Below are 18,883 nucleotides of genomic sequence, written 5' to 3'. Positions count from 1 at the left end.
GTGTAGGTGGAAGTTAGAAGGGAAAGCCCTCAGAGGTTGATCTTTCTCTCTTACACACACTCTCCAACAGACACACATTTCACATTACATTAGTGCATTTGTCATTCTAGCCTAGGCAGGCCTGCAGAACAACTTTGATTCTACTGAGTCAGCTGTTGGAGGACTGTGTGCTTTTCATGGGAGGGTAAAAGCTGTGTGACGACCTTATAATGTGTGAGCAGCAGTCTTAAATGTTTTGTTTCAGGGCTCAAAACAGTGTCAGCTGTTATGGTGCATCACTAGGATGCCACTAGCACAGGGAGCAACAGCTATGAACACGCAGTACTGGTGTTTAGTGACCTTTACTTTAGTAGCTCATTAACCAATAGCAGTCAGCTTCAGTTCTGTGTTCCCCACGGTTTCTTTTTCCCGAGGTCTTTCCTGCTACCCACACTACTTCTTCACGAACTCCCTCATTCCCTCCTCTCATTTATTCTTCTCTGGGGCGTCGATCACATCTATTACATGGCGTATAGACCAGACTAATATTTCATATACATGCTGTACGCTTGTTTGACATATCTGTCGAAACATTCGCTCAGTTCCGAATCAGATAATGACTTTGATTCTGACAGACAGAGAGACAAGGTGGATGAACCCTTGATGTGGACGTGACCGACACCTGTCTATCTGCGTTTATAATGCTAATAGCAGGACTGCACATGCTTTTTTTAATAAAGTGTGAAATTAGCAATAAAGTTCACTACCACAGCTGGTGGTATTTTATGCCTTACCCAGCCTATAAAAATACCCTCAGACCGAATCAGCAGACTTTCCAGTGAAATTAGTGAGGGAAAATGAATAATCACACTAATGTTCTTTCTCTTTTGCAGCAATCTCGTCCAGGGGTTTGATCATTCTCAAACCTGTCATCTGTGAACTACACGCTACAGGGAAAGGTTGCCACCCAGCGGTAATAAACTAGCTTAAAAATGGCTATGGTTTTCATGAATTTAAGCCTCCAAACAGCACATTCTATATCACATCTATGCTATAGTTGTTTAAACAAATTAACACAGTTAAACGACACTGGGATGTGTTCAAGCAAACAACTACTATGTAACGAAGATGAAACCATTTACACTGCAAGTTTTTAATTTTGCTCATAAATTGGCGAGGACAGGCTGTCACATTTTCAAATGCTATTTAACTACAATGCATTAATAACAATTGGCTAAAATCGTACATTTATTATTCATATTGTGTTTGGTGAAATATTTTATTATAGAAGCTTATTATATACAGATAATAAACACACTGTATAATATATACTCATTAGGCATATATTTCACACTAAATGTGTATTAGGACCTATACATAAAAGGAGAAGATCTGAGGATGCTCTGGCAAAGAGAAACATATCATTCCAAGAAAATTATCAAGGATATTTCCCACAAAGTAATGTACTCAGAAATCGCAAGTAGGGAACAATATTGCACTGCAGTCTTGAGGGTTGGAATGTGAAGTAATTGTCCTTATTTTTAGTCCAATAAGAGATCTTTTTATACACAATTCTGCTATTTTTTTCTAAATGTAACTAAAAATTCAGATTAATAAACCTGAATGTCTTAATATTTAAAATAAAAATAATTAGGTGGATTAGTTGCATCTTTGGAAAAAGTAAACAGACACAACTTAGCCCACTCTACCCTAAATATCCCCTTCCAAATATGCTGAAAAATGCATGCCATTACAGTTACACCATAACCAGAGCAAGTTCAAAATTTGCTGTGAAAATAAAATAATCCATAGCACATGGAAAGAAAATATTCTTTACTTTCAATAGAACAGAAATGGTCTTAAAAGAACGTTTGAGTAGGCTTCAGTGATTTGTTGTCAAATGTTTGATGCATACAGATTCACATTTGCTGAAATGAAAGAGAATGTTAGTATTGCTTTAGTCTTGAAGCAGTGCATCAATTAACAGTGTCTGAACACATTAAACATAAGCAGGGCAAACAATATTCCAAGAAACAGTTCATATCCACAAAGATGTGAGCGTGTGCACACACACAAATGTGCATATGATTGATTTGTGCCATTCACCTGCCCACTATAGCTAACAACAATCAGAATGTAGACTGTATGGCTGCATGCAATATCTACCTTGAGTCTACCACACAACACACAAACAATAGCGAAAACAGAACATACAGACCTCATATAAAAAGACATCCTTCAAATGAAAAGATAGAAAATAATGTGATTTAAAAGTTTGAATCATTATAAAATATATACATACAATATATACACATACATAAACACACACGCATATATATAAAATCATTCAAAAGACCTTATATATACATCTGTGTGCATATGTATCTGTATGTACATTATGTATCCATTTCAAGCAGTCTAGTCCTGGTTTATATGGGGAACTTCACTTACTGCAAAAAACTATGTAAAATTTACAATTTAAAAGTTTAAAATTTAAAAGTTTAATCCAAGCAGTACTGAAGTAAATAGAGAATTTCTAGGGTAAAACATGGGTAAAGGACAAATAACTATATGATGCTCAACTTAAATAAATAAAATTCTATCATTATACTCACCCTTATGTCATTCTACACTTGTATACATTTCTTTCTATCTGAAGAACAAAAAATAAGATATTTTGTTGGTAACCAAATCTGGTGATCATTGACCTCTACTGGCCATACAAAACAAAACAAATTCTCAAAATATCTACTTTCAAGTTCCACAGAAGAATAAAAACAATCATGCAGGTTTGGAACAACATGGGGGTGAATAAATGAAGACAATTTTCATTTTTTGAGTGAACTACCCTTTTAAACCACTTTAACTGAGTGGCTGGCTCTAAATACATGACCTGCCTAGCATCAGCTGTCATTAATCTTTTTACTGAGTGAGAAATACCTAAATCTATCATATGAATCAAATAGACAATGAGAGGAACAAGTGAGAAACACAATTACTCTACAGCAATGTGACCACGCATTCACGTAACACAGTAGTGAGATGGTAGCAACTAGGGAAAAAATGAGGGAAACCCACTAAAACAAATGCAACCCTGTAGTTATAGCTTTCTAAAAAAAAAAAAAAATCTACTTCATGTCTCATCAAGTCCAATTTGCCTTGGGTTTATAGCTCTGTTGCCATGGCAGCATCCGTTTCTGCTTTGTCATGATGGTTAAAGTTCAAATCCCAAAGCCACAGGCTTACCCTGGTTCTCCCTCTCTACAAGACAAACCTCCTCAATTCTTTCTCTTGCTGCTGGCCACTCTTCCACTCCCTCCCTCCATCCCTTCATCTCTCTCTATCCCTAAAAGCTCTGTGCTGCAGAGTTAAAGTTGTTGTTATTTGAGCTCGAGCAGCTATTGGGGTCAACGGCACAACCTGGAGGGCCCGGCGCCTGTCCGTCCCCGCTTCCTCCCCTTCTGGCTTCTCCATCGAAACTTTTCTCTTCCAAGGGCTTCCCAATCCAGGCGCCATATCCATGTTGGTTCAGCGCCAGGAAGAACAGCCTCTTGGCATCCTGGAAAGAAGTGGCGGCCATCTTAGCGTGGGCGTAGGACGGTTGTGCCAGCAGATCGGCTCGGCCTGCACGCTGGCACAAAGCGTGGAAGAGACGGAACAGATTGGACTTGGAAACCCGCGATATCTCCATCTTGGGACTGGCATGAAAAGAGAAGAGAAGTCTAGGTGTTCGGGTGAAGAGCTTCGGATAAATAGTCAATTAGCTAGATTAACTGGATTTCCTTTTTATCACTGTGATATGTGACGGATGGGTTTGTCTCTCACCTATCCGCTTTGCCCTTGGTGCCCTCCAGCACCTCCACGGTAAACTGGTCCGGCTGACTCCAGTTAACGCTGGACTCTTTGGTCTTACTTGTGTGGCGTGTCGAGTCATACACACTCACTCTGCCCACCTGCACCAACAATATGGAAATCAAGGAAAAACTATTTTCACAGAACTAAATGCAGTGTGTTTTGTGTGAGCGTACCTCAGGGTGGTTAAGAGTAAAGTTTGCTGGTAAGCTGTTTTTGAACGCATCCCCGTCTCTAGCCAACCGGCAGCATACTGCTCGAGTCAGGTGACCATGGCTGTAGAGATACCCTGTACAAACACAAAAATAGTTTATGAATCAAGTTCTAACACTGAGACATTTAAATAATAAGTTTTATAATGCATTATTATTTTAATAAAGATTTAATCAAATAGACCAGATTTAAATAGTAATAAGAGAAATTATGAAAAAATTATGATCTTTTACAAATAATTGATTAATTTTGTAATACAATTTATTACTATTACAATAATAATAATTTAATACATTATAATTTCAATAACATCTATTTTTTTAAACAATTGTAGTAATACATTATGAATTTTAAAATGATAATGTACATACGATTATAAAAATTCATAAAATACATAGTATTTTAATAATAATAATAATGAATTGTAAAATAATGACATGCCACATTTTATATAACTTAATTACTACCATTGTTACAGATATTAATTATAATAAATATACCTATATTTTGTATTTTTTAAATAATTTGAATATAAATAAGAAAACTGATATTAATAATGCATTTTAAAATTAATGCTAAAATTAATAAATTACATATAACTGAATTATTACTATTATTGTTATAGATATAAATTTCATATAATATACATACCTATAATTTTTTTTTTATAATTCTAATACTATAAAAAAATACATTTTATAATGAATTTTATAATTATTAAACATGTTTATCTAATTTATTCAGTTATTTTTACCTGATCTATAAATCAGTTTAAATTAAACTGACCTTTAGGACTTGGATGTAAAGTCTTTACTGTAAATATAACTAAAAACACAGGCTTGAAAACACTGCACTTCATTACTCAAAGCATAGCAGGAGTGTTTACCAAGAGTGATAGAGCGCAAATACACGGGGTGGATGAAGTGGCTAAGGAGCGCCCCCTGTAGGCCGAGCACGTTCCAGCGCAGGATCTTGTCGCTGCAGCTCATGGTCCTCAGGCGCTCACCGTGCTGAATGCCATCCCAGGTGGGCACAATATCACTGGACTCCACTGGGATGGTGCCTTCACCTGAGAAAAGAAAGGGGTAGGGAATCTTACATCATTCAAAAACATGAAAGAACATATTAAGTGACAGATAAGTGTATGACCAAAGGAGAAGGCTTTAACACTGTCTACAGTGATACAAGATATTAGCGGTAAGCATAATCTGATTTATCACTGGAGTTTCAGAAAAGTGTGTCTCAATACATCATGAGGCTTTTTTTTTTTTACTTCCTTGTCAGCAGTGTTAAGACTCAGCACAGCTGCCAACATAATGTGCTGACCTGTCAAGTTAAATCCACAGGAATACATGAGCTCACCTGCCAACCGTTTGGCCATGTAATAGCTTTTCTCCTATTCCACTAGACAATGGCAGTTTTACCTGGCAAAAAGCCACACTCACGTGGCTACAGAGATAACCATAACCAGATGGCACCGATGAACACTGCTGAGTGCGTTTTAGTTAATCCAACAGTTGGCGCACTAGAGACAGTGTACCTGAGGTCCTGGAACTATGCCACAGCATGTGTACAGGAATTCCAAAGATGAATGTTATTGGCGGAGTCTTTGAATTAAATTTTTTAAAGTATAGATAGCAAATCATTTAGAAGATCTTGATTAATCTGAAACCCTTTATTTGTATACATATTTTTTACCCCATTGATGGGGTTTACAGAGTTGTTTGGTCTCTTACCATTCTCCACCTTGGTTCTGAGCTTGCCCTGTTTTACGTTCTCAAAGAGAGGCATGTGCTGAGAGCCGTTTAATTCGGCTGCCTCACTGCATGACTTATCGAACAGAGCACCATCGCCACATGGAGCAGTGCTGTGCGACAAAGAAAAGAGCACATGAAAGCAGTGTCATTCATTATTGCAGATGAATCTCGGTTCTAAAACTCGCTCGGAGGAGAGGAAGTGCTCGTCTCACCTAATATACAGATGAAAGGTGATGTCAGATTTGATCTTCAGCTTCCCATCGTCTGCCACCTCAAAAATAGTCTCATCACCAGGGCTTTCCCAATGCTTCATCAGCTCACCGTACAAAAACCTGAGCCATACAGATTTTACAAACAAGACACATTATTTAACACAGATTTAAGTTATTCTACTTGAAGGGCTATAGGTGAAAATTGTTTTTTTTTTTCTAGTATTAGTTTACATTAATTATAATATAAATATACTATACAATTAATATAGTGTCTATATGAATTATATAGATATTATAACTATATAATTAATATCTATTAGTGTCTATATTCTTGCCACAGGAGCAGAAATGGCTATTTTTAAATAAAATTAATACATTTAATATATATTTTCAAATGATTTATAACTCAAATGTACCATAATCATTGAGAAAGACAGAAAGAGAAAGACAGCAGGCATACGAGCAGACATTCTGTCTGTCTCTCAGTAACATCTGCAGAACACTAAATATAAAGTCAATATATTTATGAGCTGCTGTGAAATAAGACTCCATCTTGAAGAATGAGATGGAAAAAGCTGTAGAATGAGAGGAAAAATGAATTATGCAATTGCCAGTGAAGGAGAGAGAAAGTTCTGCTGCAAGCAGATACCGGATAAAGCCTCTCCTGGAGATGATTTCTGCATGGCAGTCATTAACGGTGTCCCCTCGAAGACTAAGCTCCTCTCCCTTCACACAGCGGTTTCCTACAGGCGTAAGGCCACAACAATTACAGCACATCTCTAATTACAGTGCACACATCATGTTGGCTGTGTCTGCGTTTAAGTCTATTTGTGTGTCTGTACCTGTCCCGAGGCTGACAACTGTTCCGAGAGTATCTGATCCTTTCCGCATCACGATGGTAGCAAGAATCTTCCTACCCAGAAGGCTGTGCTGGATGCGTGCTGTGAGGGCATTAAAGCGCTGATGGCTCAGCATGGCGATCTGATCATGCATCGTACTGCCTGACACTGGCAGCTGAAACATACAAAATCAATTGTAATATATTTGTAAAAATTGTAATAACATTGTCTGTCCATCAGAAGCTTATCTATATAGCAAAAACCCACCAACAATTAAATTTGCTACTGCTTTCAAATATTACGACCCCTCAATATTTAATTGCACTGTTAATCAGAAGTTAATGCATAGTTAAAAGCTACTGCTAGTTTTATTATGGACTTATTAAAGTTGCTGCACGTTTAATACCTCCGGGGTGAGCTCTCCAGTACGTGCTGCTTTCTCTGCTTCTCCAATGAGCACTCGAAGAGCAGCGTCCGCTGCCTCCTGCTTCCCCTGCTTTTTATTACTAGCACAAACTGCAGGAAACCACCGCCCTCCCAATTTAGCCTGGTATGTAAACCTTAAAGAGAGAGAGGTAAGTTGATTTGATCTTTTTAATGTGTGGCCCTGCAGCAAGGAGTCAGACACACAGAGATGGGAATACTGCTGCTTTTGTGATAAGGACAAAGATCACAAAAACACGACCGAGAGTAAGAGTGCGCATGTACTTGGGCTCGTGCGAGGGTCCGGACTGGCCCACCAGGCGGATCTCAGCAGCGAAGCCTCGAGCACGGGCGTACTCGAGCAGGCCGGACACAGCGTTGTTGTTCAGGTGGTTGATAAGGTCACCCACACCTGCTTCATGGGCCGCCTGGAGCTCAGCTGCTGTCAGAGGGGGTAGCGAGGGGCATGCAGGAATCGCAGGCTGAGACTCATTGTCTCCCACAGGGCAGAAAATACCTGGAGGCTAAAAGAGAAAGATTGCATTTAATCTACCAGCACACAAAATTCTCCTTTTCCTGTCTTTCAAATAGTCCTGTTTTCATTCTTGTAATGTCTCCAAACTACTCTTCACCTTGTTGAGATGTAGTAGTCCATCTCCCATCAGCTCTTTCACGGCCTCCTCTGCTGCCAGCTGCTTCGCTGCTTTCTTACTGGGTGCTGAGGCTTCTTTGAAGAGTCGCTCCCCAACCTTTACGCAGAACATAAACCTGACACAGGAAGCGAAGAAAAAACAAGAAAGATGGTGAGAGAAGGGAGTGAAAATGACAAATCAGTCAGAGTGGACACTGTCTTTTAAAATCTAACGAGGCAGTTCTTTTCTATTGAGCTCTGAATACTCCAATCTGCTTGAATAGTTTCACACAGAACAGAATTAAACCGTTACAACTGAATAAATCAGCATATTAGAATGATTTCTGAAAGATCACAGTTGTCTTTTGTAACTACCTCTGCGTTTTCAGCTATTCAAAAGTATAAACATTTGTTTCTTCAGTCAAGCACACTGAAAAATTGAGAATGAGAGAAAAAAATAAAATAAAATTGTGCATGCTGTCAATTCATAATTTGCCTACTAGAGCCAAAAAATCTTTTTGTCTGGTAATGCTAATTTGGCAGGCAGTGCTACATTTACATCAAGGCCAATAATCAGAGCCACTCTTCTACTAAAGGCCATGAATATCCACTGGCACATGAGAGAACTCTATATGAATGTTTGTGGAGACTTTCCTGAATGAAATCCAATACTAAAATTTCTCGTTTAATCTGCTGTACAATAAATGAGAAATTACATCCATCAATTTTGTTTTTTAATCTGCTATTCACATATCTAATGTGAGAAAAAAAAATACAGCTATGCCATCTGAAGAGCTGTAATTTACTGTAATAAAAACTTTTTCTCAATAGAGATCAAGTTTCACTGATCTGTCTGTGTTTTGTGTTGTAAATTAGGGTGTGACAGTGTTGATGCACCTGTACAACCTTTAGGAGCAGCAAATTTGTGTATAAAAGCATATTGCATTTTGAAATGCAGTAACACATTTAACATCTCATATTGATGCTGCTTAGATATCAGGGGTAAGAAGACAAAAGGTGTAAAATCACACTGAAATTACATTGGGAGATCATTACAAGAAAAAAATTGCATTTTCTATTCCCATAAAGGCCACGCATTAAAAACAAAAAAGTAAATTTGGCAAAAATACCTAATGAGTTTGAGTTTTTGTGAGCGTCTGACAATATAGTTTTAATAAGCACCTTATTTAAATTTTTTTAACTTGGATCAGCTCCTGAGATTTGTGCAGCTCTCAGGTTTGCGGAAAATGCTCAGAGATAACTGCAGACACTGAAGCATGCATACAGATTCTATTAATTTCATTAAATATTCAGTTTAATAATCCTACTAGGCCATATCATGATTTCAATATTATTTCTTCTAATTTGTCAGTGTAAATTTGACACAGACTCTGATGCTTATGGACAACAGCTTTCTACCAATATATATATATATATATATATAAAAAACAACATTTTAGGCCAGGATTACACAAAGCAGACATTGTAGTTTACACGCAGCAAAGTCACACCGTAGGGACAAAGGGAATTAAGGACACAGAAGAACACAGATAGCAAGAAAGGGGAACAGAAAAAGAGTCTGAAGAGAAAAGAATAGCACGACCAAAACAACAACATAAAGCTCAGCAGCTTCAATAACTGAAAAAAGGGGAAATGGTAAAAGATGTTAAAAAAAAAAGAGAGAGAGAGAGAGTCAAGGACTTTAAGAGGGAGAGCAAGAGTGAGAGGGGATAGTACAGAAAGTGCATGGAGATTGCAGAGAATGTGAGGACAGCAAGGGGGCAGAAGAGCCTGGAAAAACATCAGGACAAAATGCATGTTACCTTCTATAGCAGGATTAAAGAGATGTAACCTAAAGCCCATTACTGTGGGATGCGTTTTACCGTGGATCATGGGGTGGCCCTTCCTGTCCTGTCTTGATAAACTGGATGGTATGCCCGCTACGCTGGCTATGCTCCATTAGGACAGATACAGGGTTTTTTCCTCCAGGTAAAGACCGAGACAGAGCCTGGGGTGGAGTATCCGTACCACCCTTTAGAAATGGGACAAAGAGAAACTAAATGTATTTTTATATACAAAATGTTGTAATCATTCATATATATGTTCAGTTAAAGATAACATAGGATCTCAAAACTGCTATGAGAGATTAAATGATTAGGTTTCATGCAACTTTGACACTGAAGACCAAAAACAAACGTACTAGCATATCATCTGCCAGGTCAGTGATTGACTCCGCTCCCTCAATGCTTGGTTCTTCCTCTACGCCATCGCCTGCTCCTTCTGTCTCCTTTAAAAGAATTTTCAGGGTTATGGCTGCAGCATCTTTTTTGGCCACTTTTTTGTTTGGACCCTCAGCCGGTGGAAACCTACGACCATCTAGCATAACCTGCATTCGAAACCTGGAGACGAAAAGGAAAAACCTCAAATTATAAATCCATGAAACCACCGTTGCCGTGTTTCTACTAATTCTTAAATCATGCAACCCTATTTCACCATAATTCACTAGCAAGAGAACTTCTGTTACATCTCTAAAAAGCCTTGGCTGTTTCTGTGTTAAGAGGCTTTAACACAGAATAACTAATACTCATGCGCAACTAGGGATGTAACGGTATGAAAATTTCTCATCACGATTATAGTGACCAAAATTATCACGGTTATCAGTATTATCACGGTATTGTTAAAATGTGCTGGAGATGTTCAAAAAGTACCGACACATAAATCACTTCAAGTTTTATACTTAAAAATCAACAAACAGCAAATAAAATGACTTTTTGTTTGTGTAATCACTAAAACAATAACATTACCAATGAGGTCTGGATTTTAAATGACACCTTGACTGACACCAGTTTAATAGCATGTTCAAATAAATAATGTAAATGTTCAAATAAAGCTTTGAGAAAGTTTCATATAAAGGTAAACCTCCCATTTCAGCCTTTAAAGAAAAGAGTGAAGTCAAAATGATAATTAATTAATAAGGGGAAGGGGAGGGGGGAAGTGGTGTGTGGCCAAGTATGGTGACCCATACTCGGAATTTGTGCTCTGCATTTAACCCATACAAGTGAACACACAGTAGTGAACATACACCCGGAGCAGCGGGCAGCCAATGCTGCAGCGCCCGGGGAGCAGTTGGGGGTTCAGTGCCTTGCTCAAGGGCACCTCAGTCGTGGTATTGAGGGTGGAGAGAGCGCTGGACATTCACTCGCCCCACCTACAATCCCTGCTGGACCTGAGACTCGAACCCACAACCTTCAGGTTACAAGTCCAACTCTCTATCCACTTATCTGCTCCATAAATAATTCTATATAGCTTATCTGAATTGTTTAAATGTGTAGAATCCACATAAGCTTGTTTTTCATCAACCGGTTAAAATTTACAGCAGATCATGCAAATTTGGTCCGTTTTTTGGCCAGACAGAAACTGCACACAGGCTGAATGTAAATAAGTGTCTGTAAATCCACTCTCGGACAGCAGGTGGCGCTTTATATGGAAAAGCTGAATTACAGCTGATTCCCGTGAACTCCGCGAACAAAGCAGTATTGCGTTTAAGAACACTTGCTTTAGGTATTACATGGAGCTAATGAAAACAAAATGCCATCGAATCGTTTCTGAAGACAGTCAGATCCTTCAGAGGTACATTCATATAATTAATTCACTGATATATTCATGTGTATAATTCCCTCAGCACTCTTTTAAAACCTCCCAGTTTTTCCGCCCTGTTTTCACTCAGAATGAAACTCTGCTGCCGTGCGCACGTGAGACTGTTACACTCTGCTTTATGCTGGACAGTGTTTATTTATCGTGAGTTGTTCAGATCGCGGTAATCGAATACGGTTTTAATAATTAAAATATGAAACGGTAATACTAACCATGGGGAATTTTATCATGATTTATCGTCAAACCGGTAATCGTTACATCCCTATGCGCAACCGTAAACAAGCTTTTCATCAACTAACCTGGGGCCATGTGAGGGTCCAGACTGGTCAAGAAGTAGGAATTCACAAGTGTGTCCAAGATGCTGAGCAAACTCCATCAGTCCGCTAACTGGGTTCTTACTGCGGGCCTCTATTAGTTTCTGCAATCTGTTTGACTCCAGGCTTTGGGCCGGGGGAGGGGGAGCAGCCAATGAAACGGCAACCTCAGAGCGAATCGTGTTCAGGAACTCTGGAATATCATCAGATGCCCACTGTGAACGTTCTCCTCCATTACTGGCCATATCCTGATAGTAGGAAGGAGGTTGGAAGTAGCGGAAGCTGGGTTTGGGTGGCATCGCCTCAAGGCCAGGCATGTCAAGCTCTGTGTTGTGTGTGTTGTTAGCCAAAATCTCATCCAATAGATTTTCACTCCCATCCATCGGCTCTGCTGCAGTACCACCTGAAAGCTCAAGTCCATAATTTACATTTGTGAACGCTTCTGCTGCAAAGTTAAACATCTCTGCGCTGTTTTCATCCTGTTTTGCAGTTGCAGCGACTTTTCGTTGACGGTCCATCTTTTCCTGCCGGTGTGCACTAAGCGACCAGATAGGTGGAGTAACTTTGGAGTCACGCCTTACGTCACCTTGTTTCTCCAATGCATAGAGTGTGGGATTAACCTGCTTGGCACTTCGCAGGCCAAGGTTCTTGGCAATCACAAGCGCATTGCTTGTACCTGTTTCGTAGAGGTACTGTAGGATCTTCTCTTTGCTATATTTAGTATCGGCCATTGTTGGCAAGGTTACTGACTGCAAAGCAGGTAAGAGAGTCTTTTGAACCTGGTCAGGAAGCAATGTTTCACTGGTATCTTCACCTTCGGAGTCCTCCGACTGGTCAGTGGAATTGCTGTCAGCCTCAACGAGGATCTGTGATGCAGAGGGAGCACTGGTTCTGATGAGATTCCCTGTAACCTCTTGGTTTATGGATGACTTCTGACCTGGCTTTGTCTCAGAATACTTTGAAGACTGTGTTTGGTCTAGCTCTTTGATAGGCTCACTGTCCTCTTTCTTGCGGAGTCCCCACAGAGGAGGAAAGTCACCTTGTTTTACTGCTTGGTTTGTCCTTAAGAGGGCATATAAAGCCCTATTAACAATCTTCTTGGGAAGGCCAAACTTTTTACACAAGGCTCTGGCCTGAACCGTCTCGTCTGGCCTGAGTGACGTCAAAAAAGCGAGGACCTGTTGCTGGATCTTAGGGGTCAAATACAGAGACTCTCTGACCGAGCTGGGAGAACTGGAAACCTTGCTGGCAAGGCTACTGCAGGACGAGGTGTCAGAGGTGTCTACCCTTGTTAATCGGTCACCCAAACTCAGACTATGAAGGCCTGAGGATACATCATCTACCTGTGTATTCCAGTAGTGCTTATTGTTTTGATTGGGATAATACTCTCCCTTCTGGAGATGGTGATTCCAGTGTGACTTTCTCCTAGGTCCAGGTGTGTTTCCGAAGTTCTGCTCCCTTTGCCAGTTTCCTCGGCCTCCACCGTAGCCGTCTCTTCTTCCAAAACTGCTACCACTTGATTTGAAGTCACGATAACCTGCCTGGTACTGGATAGACCCAGTAGAGACCTCTTCCCCTCGGCCAGAGGTTTGGGACCCTCGCTGCTGAGGTGCTTTGAACTGCGGAGCCTGTGCACTCTGCCCCCTGAGGAACTGCACCTGGTGTTGTCGGAAGCTTAGACCATATGAGTCAAAGATACGATCACTGCCGTGCTGGGGGGATGCCCACAGGGGTGGATCAGAGGGGCTAGGGGGAAAAGGACGACCACGTGGAGGCACGCCAGGAGCACCCGGGCGAGTGGAGTAAAGGGAAGGGTGCGGATAGCTTCCAGATGCAGAGTCTGGACCTGGGACTCGAGGGTCTCGTGGGTGACCAGTGAATTGGTGGGAATGAAACTGAGGTTTTCCCTGCTGGGGAGAGAGAGAGAATCGCTGGAAATCTTTGTGAAACCCTCCTCTACCACTGCTCATAGCGCAGGGGTGGGGCGCGAGAAGGGTGTAGCGTTGGGCTTGGACGATGCGATGTGTGCACGTGTTAGGATGAGTCTCAGCTGCCTGGATGTAATGTCACAACAATACCAACGGCTTAGTCTGTGCACTGCTTCTGCAGAGAGACAGAGAACAACAGAGAAATCCGTTTAAGAATGCAAAGGGGATGCAGGCTTTCTGATGTTGCAGTGTCACAGTACAGACACACAAATACTGTCGGCACATTTCTTGGCAACCCAGTAGACTGTAATTTGAGGACTTGGTAAAAGGCTCGCAGATTAATTATTCATGATTGTGACAAGCTATTTATTTCTGGTTTAGCGAGTAATTTTGGTGAGGGAAAGTGGTCATGAGTATTTGAGGAAAGCACATCGAATGACATTCTCTCCCAATATGAGCAACTATATTAGGTAAAGCATAATGAGTAAAGCGTTTTTCTTTAACTAAATTGGCAAAGCTTTGCAAGATATCAGTGTACCTAACACTAGTTTAGAAAATGCAGCACTAGTGTAGGTCTTTTGTACATCACTGTGAGTTTAAAATAAGTTGCTTATTAAGACTCTACAGTCCTCATAATACAACAGGTCAATGGACAGCACGTAGCCAGCAAATTCATTAATGCATTCAGGCAACAATAGCTCAGAAAAATAGCAAGGTTATGACACATTACATAAGACACAAAAAAAAGATGAATGTGAGAGCTACATTTCTAACCACATACTTTTTCCACTTTGCTATTTGTTAGACACCAGTGTGCTAGGGGTGTAATGGTTCAAGTTTTTTCACGGTTCGGTGCATATTTCAGTTTTGGAGTCATGATTTTGGTACAGTTCAGTTATGGGGGCGAGGATGGTGGGGGGAGTATTCTTAAAATGAAAGTAGAAATTTCCATAAGAATATTCTACCATTTGTTAATAAACACTTAACCAGTTTATCTTAACTTAAAGTTTTTTTTCATTACTAAAACATTTTAATGTAAAAACACCTGCATCCTTTTGCTACACCCAGGGCTAATTTATTAAAGATCCATTATTTTAAATTGTGTACTTGTTTTCCATACATCGTGTGTCAAAAATATAAAATGTTAAACAGCACTTTTAATATAAAAAAGGATCACAATTTGAAAGCAGCAGAACAGGTTAAAAACCATAAATTATAGGTAATAAATATAAACAAAGGCACAAATTAAGTGTCAACTGGTCAGAGGTTGAAAGTTCTGCAGGAACACATGCAGTCTTCTGAACTAACACGTTACTGACTATAATCTCATTAAGGTTGATATTCTTCAAAGAAATAAAATAAGGTAAATATATATTCGTATTTGCTTTCCTCTCAATAACAAAAACACACAAAAACAGCAGTTACGAAAGCATCTAATCATAGCGATGTGGATATGCTGTGCAATTCGGCACTCCAGTCAAGTCACGTCACATTTGTAGCATTTATATAGCGTTTTATGCAACAGATTGTTTTAAAAAAAGCAAGCGGCTTTACAGCATTAACCATGAAAAAGTGACAACTGAAAAGTGAAAACCTTATTTTCTGCTATAAAGCAGCTCTCCAGTGTGGAACTACTAATGTAACCTTTTTATTAGTGAATGCAAAAAATCCAAAACATATTACATTAAAGTGATGTGTGCAAAGATTAAAGCTTGATCTCACTTAGGACTGTTATGATTACCATAATATTAAGTAGGTCTATTGTAAGAGAGAATGTTGTGAATAAAAAAAATTATTTATCCAAAATATATATATATATATAGACAGAGAGAGATACACCGTTACAGTGTACAATTAAATATTTAAACTGCTATATATATATATATATATATATATATATATATATATATATAAAAAAAATCACATACCTGATCTCACAGCCTTCCACCAAATACTAACACAGACAATTCCACACAGAGTCTGGCTGACTGTGACCCTGATGCAGCTTCACACGTAACTTCAGACATAACAGCTCACTCTCTAAATAAACTGAAGCGAGAGGGAAAGTGATTCTGCTCGCTCACATTCCACGTGCTGCTCCATGTGCATTAAGAAAGGATACTTGTGGATATTGGAGTTTTGGTGTTCTTTTATCAGTTTCCTGTATCAAAGTGGCCATCCAATACAAAATATACTGTATTAACATATCAAAGGGTAATTCTATTAAATCATGGTACTTACATGGTATTTTAAAGAACACCATGATCTTACCACTTTTTCACACAAGCAAAAAAAAAAAAGTACAGTAACAAATACATCTAAAACATTAACATAATAAGATTTCATGTGCATAGAGATTGCATAAGCCATTTCTAACCAACAAAACAACTGCATATCGTCAACACTAATGACTTTAATAAAAACCTCTTAAGATTTTAAACATTTCCATGACTTTGGAAAATTGGTCTAAACTCACGATTTAAAAATTCCCTCATATTTCCAGGTTTTCTGAGACTGGGAAGTTGAGAACCCTGTATAGAACAGATTTATTATATCACCCAAAAGCACAAGTGGGACCTAAAAGGATGAAAATAGCAAGGTGTTTATTAAAAAACTCTTGCATCTAAAGTATCTAAAGCCTTTAAATCTTTACAATGATTCACAATTCCTAGTAGTTCAGTCACTTTGACAACTCAGAACAATATATAACCTACATTAGTAAAATCCAATTCAGATGAACCTAACCCAAGAGATCATATTAAAAAGTTATACATACCTCAAAAAGAACTGACGGTAAAAGATAAATAAACTTTAGGCAGATTACCCAAATGAGGCCCAAACTCGTGCAACTAAACACTGTTCCGCATGAAAACTGAACTTGCACTAGACAGATCACACTCCAGCACCTCGTTGTCTGCGTTGGGTCAACAAACTCCACCATACGAGTTGATCCTGAGACTCGTCTTATTGCTTTTGGAAAGCGTGTCGGGAAAGTAATATCAGCAATGAACGAATAAAGAAAACACGCGTAAATGCGGAATGTTGCGAACTGGGCACAGATTAGGTTTCGCTTTCCATTCTTCTCCAAGCTCTCAATTTAGGCACAACACGCATGTCTCTAAACTGACAGCAGGGGGCGCCATTAGTCAAAAGCGCTTGCAAGTTTCATTAACATATTTCCTTCACAGATTTAATTATAATACTATGAGAGTGGTGTAAAACGTGTCAGAAAATGCATCTAGAAATACCAAGCAACCATCCCTACGTATATAAATATTGAAAGAACTCATGCGGGACGACTGTATTCATATTACTGCATATCAGTTAACAGCACGACATATCAATACTGCATCGCACTACTCATTTTATCATAGCCACTGAACTATTGGTTTCGTTTCAGATTTCACTAGCCAGCAGACTGAAAGCAAACCTCCACCTGCGACCCTCCCAGATGCATAATGCATGAGGTTACAGTACCGTGACCGACATGAAACTGCGGTTTATAACCTCCTACTGAAGCCTGAAGTGCAAAACAACATCTTCAGAAGCGCGTGAGTGCGAGGATGCGCGTGCCTCGACTTCACTCCCCTAAAAGAATAAGTCCTAAAGAATACAGGTCATGCACGGACAAATGTCCCCCAGAGGCTGTTAATAACCCAGTTTATCCAATACACACAGTCACGCAAAGTTGCAACTTTTGTAGCTCAGGGCTTTAGGATACAGAGCATCAAAGACAGAATGACAGCCGCTGCTTTCATCACCATATTCAAGAAATTATGTATGTGTTCTTTCATGTTCATTTTAATCTATTATTAATATTATATGCACCTGTTATTTTTTTCCGTAACTGCATTTTTTTGTGTTTGCATGCTTTGTCAAATTACGAAAAATATCAGTACCAATAACATATTTCGAAATTAATATAACGTTAATCATACGGTGTTGGCACCACGAGAAGTCACTGTATTCGGTGCTAATATGGTACTTTTGTTACGGTCTAGTCAGAATTTGAATATTACAATACACAAATCAATCATTTAAATAAATAAATGTATCTAGTCATCGACCTAAGAGATATTAGACTACATACATCGATGAAAATTAGTAAATTTAAAAGACCCGTAGGAGAAAAAACACTGGGGTATAATGGTTACATGGTAATTTCATACTTATTTTTTGTTCTTGCTCAACACAGACATGTCTTTATAAACTAGCCCTGTCCACGATCTTCTTTAGCAAGTTTGAACATGCCCTTTAAGTTAAAAAATGGGAAACTACGTTGCAAGGACATCGGAGGCTGATCATCTTAATACATCGCTTCAAGTAACGTTAAGAAAATACAACCCGCTACTAAGTATTTACTTCTCTTTAATTCACCTGCAAGCATGTAACAGCATAATATTATGAGAACCTAGATGAGTAAACGGTGTACTGAGAGGATTTGGTATTTAATGCGACAGGCAGCGATCGGAAATGCTTTGAAGCGTCTCTCTCACTAGAGCACAATACAGGTCCCATTCTGTCCTGGAAACGCAATAAAATCCTAAATAATACACAGCTATGTACATTTCAGGGAGTAAATATACTTACATGCGCAGGCGACGTACACAGCCCTGCAAGAGGCCACATGCAGATACAAAACACAGCGCAGGTGAATGACAATAAAATGTGGCGCGTAGCTGCGACGGTGTTTTTGACGCTCTCTGATGACGTAGCATTTCGCAAAAAACCGGAATGTGATCCTAAAAGCACGATCGGTTATTAATGACATGATATAGTTATTTGTGTAATGCATGACCTGAAACTGTTTATTTAATTGTTTGTTTGTTCGTTTATGTGTGTGTGCATCCTATGTATATCCTATAACCCTTGTTTTAATCCATACCAAGTAAAATTTGGGCGATTATGAATATAATATAATATAATAAATTGACCAAAAGATTAAAGAGATTAAACCAACTAAATATATAAATTAATACATTTTATTAAAATAAATCAATTTTTTTAAATAATAATACATTTATATATTTGATTAATAAATAAAAAATAATGTTTGAATAAAAAGGTTTGAATAAAATAAA

General features: G+C 38.9%; 1 protein-coding gene across 3 annotated transcripts; it reads right to left on the bottom strand.

Annotated features, from left to right (window-relative positions):
- Positions 1 to 1,211: 1,211 nt before the first annotated feature.
- On the bottom strand, positions 1,212 to 18,488 carry LOC306887187 (double-stranded RNA-specific adenosine deaminase-like). Of its 3 annotated transcripts, XM_079444759.1 has the most exons (17): positions 16,579 to 16,882; positions 16,279 to 16,333; positions 15,731 to 15,963; positions 11,860 to 13,977; positions 10,107 to 10,305; positions 9,790 to 9,938; positions 7,908 to 8,043; positions 7,561 to 7,799; positions 7,259 to 7,412; positions 6,856 to 7,027; positions 6,663 to 6,756; positions 6,014 to 6,133; positions 5,781 to 5,911; positions 4,931 to 5,113; positions 4,008 to 4,120; positions 3,805 to 3,932; positions 1,212 to 3,677 (listed from the first exon to the last, which is right to left on the bottom strand). In XM_079444759.1, the coding sequence occupies exons 4-17, from the start codon at positions 13,842 to 13,844 to the stop codon at positions 3,326 to 3,328; spliced, it is 4,155 nt and encodes a 1,384-aa protein (XP_079300885.1). In that variant the 5' UTR covers positions 13,845 to 13,977; positions 15,731 to 15,963; positions 16,279 to 16,333; positions 16,579 to 16,882; the 3' UTR covers positions 1,212 to 3,325. The 3 variants fall into 3 exon arrangements, with proteins under 3 accessions (XP_079300885.1, XP_079300887.1, XP_079300886.1); XM_079444761.1 differs by lacking the exon at positions 15,731 to 15,963 and having other exon boundaries at positions 16,579 to 16,921; XM_079444760.1 differs by lacking the exons at positions 15,731 to 15,963; positions 16,279 to 16,333; positions 16,579 to 16,882 and adding an exon at positions 18,393 to 18,488.
- Between the last annotated feature and the right edge of the window lie 395 nt (positions 18,489 to 18,883).

The sequence above is a fragment of the Barbus barbus genome (genome assembly GCF_936440315.1).
Source record: "Barbus barbus genome assembly, chromosome: 21".
NCBI lineage: Eukaryota > Metazoa > Chordata > Actinopteri > Cypriniformes > Cyprinidae > Barbus > Barbus barbus.
This window is presented reverse-complemented; position numbering and strand designations above follow the sequence as displayed.